At 36.4% G+C, this 4,982-nt stretch overlaps 1 protein-coding gene across 1 annotated transcript; it reads right to left on the reverse strand.

The window, feature by feature from the left end:
* Positions 1 to 255: 255 nt before the first annotated feature.
* On the reverse strand, positions 256 to 4,670 carry chp2 (calcineurin-like EF-hand protein 2). Its single transcript, XM_074680039.1, has 7 exons — positions 4,576 to 4,670; positions 3,986 to 4,058; positions 1,885 to 1,965; positions 1,545 to 1,666; positions 1,405 to 1,466; positions 795 to 917; positions 256 to 690 (listed from the first exon to the last, which is right to left on the reverse strand). The coding sequence occupies exons 1-7, from the start codon at positions 4,640 to 4,642 to the stop codon at positions 637 to 639; spliced, it is 582 nt and encodes a 193-aa protein (XP_074536140.1). The 5' UTR covers positions 4,643 to 4,670; the 3' UTR covers positions 256 to 636.
* Positions 4,671 to 4,982: the final 312 nt, after the last annotated feature.

The raw sequence follows: 4,982 nt of genomic DNA on the forward strand, positions 1-4,982 counted from the left end.
GTTTGTTTAATTATTATTTTTTAATTTTTGTTTTCATTTTTCAAATTGCCAAAACTTTTGTAAAATTTTGTGACATTTTTTTAAAATATATTTTTTTTAATTTTAGCAATTCTTTTAAAATTCCATCTTTTTTTTTTTTTTGCAAATTTCTGCAAATTAATTAAAAATATTAAACTATGACATCACTTGAACAATTTCATAAATTCAAAAGCTTATTGTTTAAATAGTTATTCACCATATTTTAACAATGTTTGGAGTTTTATACACTTTTTTTTTCTTTATTGTGCAGATAAAGTAGATTCTGTGGCTCCTGAATGACTTTAATCCAGGTGAGCTGAGGCTAAACGGCTCTTATGAAAGTAAAGGTTGCAGACCATAGAGTAATTCTGCATGCTTTGGCCTGTGTTACATTAATACAGTGTACCCACAAAACAACCTGAGAGAGAAAAACAACAAGACGGCATTTTATCAGCTGAATCAGGAAGGAGAGAACAAGCTGCTTCAGAGATTCACAAACTGACCAATGGACGGACTGAACGCTATCTTTGATGTCGTTTCATCGTCCTGTGTCTTTGTTTTTGAGTCTCTCTTTGTGTCGTGTTGTTGAAACACCGACACTCTCAGGACGTCGTGTCTTCATCTCAGGATGCGGATACTCATCTTGTGATCGATGTCGACTTTCTCCAGAGACTGAAAAACACAAATCAATGCAGTGTCATCACATCACTTCGATGTTTTATATTCTTTAACATTTAAAAGAAACATGTTTGTTCAGATTAATAATCCCCTCTCACCTTCTTAAACTCATCGAAGGAGATCGCGTCATCTCGGTCCAGGTCGGCTTCCTGAATCGCCCGCTCAGCGATGCTCTGCAGCTGCTCCTCTGTCACCTGAATCCCCAGCATTGACCTCAACACCTGTCACAGGTATCAGCCAGTCAGAAGCCAGCAGCTCAAAGGTTTATCTTCAGCTTTCTTTCTCTTTCTAAACACCAGAAATCATCTGTGGTAAACCTCTACGCAGACGATACGCTGCTGTATTCTCCAAAAAAATGCAGTGTATTCGGGACATTTCTGCTTTGAAGCACATTTGAGTCAGACTCCTTTATAGTTTGGCATTTTGGAGGATGTTTTCTGATATTTTTTTAGATGTTTTGTGACATTTATTGGTAGCATCATGGTTTCAGTTTGCATTATTGGATACAGTTGACGTTAAGACGGATCGTACGCTAAAACCCACTCCCAAAGAGCAGTGAGACACCAGTCTGTGGCTTCGTATCTAGACTTCCTGTAATTCTGTGGAGCCAAATAACTTTATTTGACATGTTTAGGAGACAGTCAGCACAGGATGGATGCAGTTTGAGGGTTTTTGGGGGTCAGTGTGAGCAGCTCTGCAGCTACAGACCTGGAGGAGCTCGGCTCTGGAGATCTTCCCGTCTTTGTCCTGATCGTACAACTGGAAAGCAACTAGAAACATGAAAGGGTCAGAGGTCAGAGGTCAGCTCTGTGAATCCAGAGTCAAAGCTAAAAACCAACTGGACTCACATTTCAGTTTCCTGGTGCGGCTGTTGGCCTGCTCCTGCGGCGCCCCGTCTCTCCGGTTTGAGTCCACGGGACGGAAATGAGCCAGAACCCGAACAAAGGAGGCGAAGTCCACCGTTTCCTGTCTGAAGAAAGGGAGGAAGGTAATGCTTTCTCTTCCCTCCTCGAAGTAACCAACAAACACAAGCTACTCAGAGAAAAACAAACTGTCTCTGTCCTCGGCTGTCATCCAGTCCGTCTTTGGTTTTACGTCAGGGAAATAACAGGAAAATGCCAAGCACTACGAGAACAGCAGGACTTTAAAAGGTGTTCAGAGTCTCATAAAATTAAAAAATTGGTTCACCCCTGGGAGAAAAATGCGCCGATGATTCTGTCTCCGATGGGATTGATGGACAAATGTGGAAGTGCCTCCAAATCCTGAAAACTGAAAGAGAAACAGGAAGAGGAAGAGGAAGAGGAAGAGAGGGTAGTTTGATTAACAAGTCAGGCAGGACGCTTTAAATGATCAACACGACTGTTCTGTTAAGTTTTCCTTTGGGTACGGTGGCCCTTAAGTTCAAAAACACATCATCACACACACACATTTTCAAAACCATTTCGCTAAATGTTTTCTTTGAGTACAACGTTCAAAAACATTTAATCAAGCACAAAATAATGTATGTTATTAAAATCAGCTCTTCAAAAGTGAAATTTCATGCAAAAATTAAAATGTCTAAAATAAAAGTTAAAAACTGATTCTGCTGTGGCTCAGTCCATAAGGCTTTGAAATCGGAGGGTTGCCGGTTTAAATCCTGCCATGGACTTTCACTGAAACAAAAAACTGAATGTGAAAATATTTTATCACACACAGAAAAATGAAATATATATATATATATATATATATATATATATATATATATATATATATATATATATATATATAGATTTATTTACTTTAAAACAGATTTTAGGGTGATTTTCTACATCATGGTGAAATAGTCCTTGAAATTCAAAAAGTCTATGAAACAACTGATCAAAACGCAAAAAATGTAAAACAAAAATTGAAACTATTTTTGAGAGGCAAAAAGTCAATTAATTTAAAAGCATCTGATTGGAATATCTGATTCATCAGCCTAAAATTGTGATTTAAAAAATTTTATATTTCACAAAACAGGTTTGAAGGACATGTTTGTTTTTTTGTTTTTTATTTTTTATTTTAAATCAAACCCCCCAAAAATATTGTACAAAATGGAAACATTTACATCCTCATACCCAAACCATTTTACAAAACCTACAAAAATTCTCTACAGTCTACAAACTTTGTGAGGAAAAAAAATCCCCTTATACCAAACTTGCCACTAAGGACACATTTTTCTGAAACCCCAGACAAAATAAATAAATAAATAAATAAATAAAAACATGTGTATGTCTTCATACCCAAACTATTTTTAAAACCTTGAAAAAAATCCAATTCTTATCATTGAAAAAAACTTAAAAATTTTTTTAAAAAAATGATCAAACTTGAAATAATTCACAGAATGCATTTAAAGCTTTAAATAAAAAAAAATACAAAAAAAGGGAATGTTCACCGTATACAAAACTAAATTTAAAGGACAAAATTTGGTCAAACTTTAGAATATAAATAGATAAAAAATTACATTGTGTCTTCATACCCAAACCTTTTTTTAAACCTTCAAAAATTCCAATTCTTAACATAGGAAAAAAAAACTCTGTAAAAAATAAATATATTAATAAATAAAATTAAATAAAATAACCAAACATTAAATATTTAACAGAATGCATTTAAAGCTCAAAATAACATTGGGAATTTTTTCTTTTAAATATAGATGTATCTTATACAAAACTTTATTTAAAGGACAAAATTCGGTCAAACTCTAGAATTAAAAAAAAAAAAATTACATCCATGTCTTCATACCCAAACCATTTTACAAAACCTACAAGTATTTCTTCAAATACTAAACACTGAAACATTTTACATGAAGTAAAACAAAGTTTACCAAACATGGAACATGTCAATTACTTTTTTCATTTTTTTTCCATGAAGACTTGTTTTTGCATTTTATTTTAATTTTATGAGATATTTTCACGTTTAACTTTTAAATGAATCATTATCAAACTAATAAAGAAGACAACACAAACTCATCCTTCAGAGAGGCTGATGGGAAGCTGTTGTTGACTCTCACATCTGAAGGTGTGAGTGACTGACAGAGAGTGACTGACTGAGTGAGTTACTGACTGAGTGAGTGAGTTACTGACTGAGTGAGTGAGTTACTGACTGAGTGAGTGAGTGACTGACTGAGTGACTGACTGACTGAGTGAGTGACTGACTGAGTGAGTTACTGACTGAGTGTTTACGTGAACCAGAATCCCTGGACCCTGATGTAAAACTGCCTGTACCTCGTTCTGTCTTTGAGCTTTAAAGAACAGTTTTTCCGAGCACCAACCTGAGCCCTCCGGTCCGGTCTCTGTCCAGAAACTCAAACCTCTCGTACAGACGGAGGATCTGTGAGGCCGAGACTGAAACAGAGAAGAAACAGAAGCAGCGTCACTAAGTATCAAACATCATTTATTCAGTTTCATTTGAAGCTTTTGCTGAAAATTTTCATCCAGTGAGGACGGAGCTGCAGGTTTTAACTGAAGGCCTCAGTGTGTGTGTATCAGTGTGAACAGACACACACTGAGATAAACAGCAGATGATGTGACGCTGATGAGTTTAACAACATGCTGCTATCACACACACACACACACACACACACACACACACACACACACACACACACACACACCCTTTTTTCAGCAGAGCATCCTCATATTGTTTAGCACATAGAGGCTGCTTTATTTAAATAACATAAAACGGTGTTGAAGTGTGGGTTAGTGTGGCGCCCCCTGTGGACAGAGTTGTGTCAGTTTGTTATGTTGTCCCGCTGTCTTTTAGTGCTCAAACGCCTCACTGTTAGTGCAGGAAATTTAATTTCACTTCATACAAGTTTATATAAGTTCACATAACTTTGAATCGATATGTTGTTTCACTCACAGCCGGTTTCCTGCATGAGCTCCTGGGCGTTTGGGACGTGGTTCACGCTGGAGCTGCTGGAGCCCATCCTGCTGCACAGCCTCAGACCTGACCTCTCTTTCAGGTTCTGTGTCTGTGGTTTGAGCACGCTGACTTTATCTCTCTGCACTGTGACAGACACACCACTCAGCCAATCACATCCAAGCTCACTGAAACTCATCCACCAATAGCAATGCAGGGCTGGCTCAAAAACAAACACGCTGTCAGATACGAAGAAAGGAAATGTATAAAACAAAACAAGGAATAAAACAACACAAAACAATGAAAAAAAACCCACAAAACATTAAGAAGAAAATAAAAACAAAAAAAAATCTACAAATTATAAATCAATCCTTAAAAGTAATACAAATTAAAAAAAAACAACAACA

Source organism: Halichoeres trimaculatus, unplaced genomic scaffold (genome assembly GCF_033239565.1).
Source record: "Halichoeres trimaculatus isolate MK-OKI-2021-1 unplaced genomic scaffold, fHalTri1.1 fHalTri1_scaffold_9, whole genome shotgun sequence".
In the NCBI taxonomy this organism is placed as follows: Eukaryota; Metazoa; Chordata; class Actinopteri; order Labriformes; family Labridae; genus Halichoeres; species Halichoeres trimaculatus.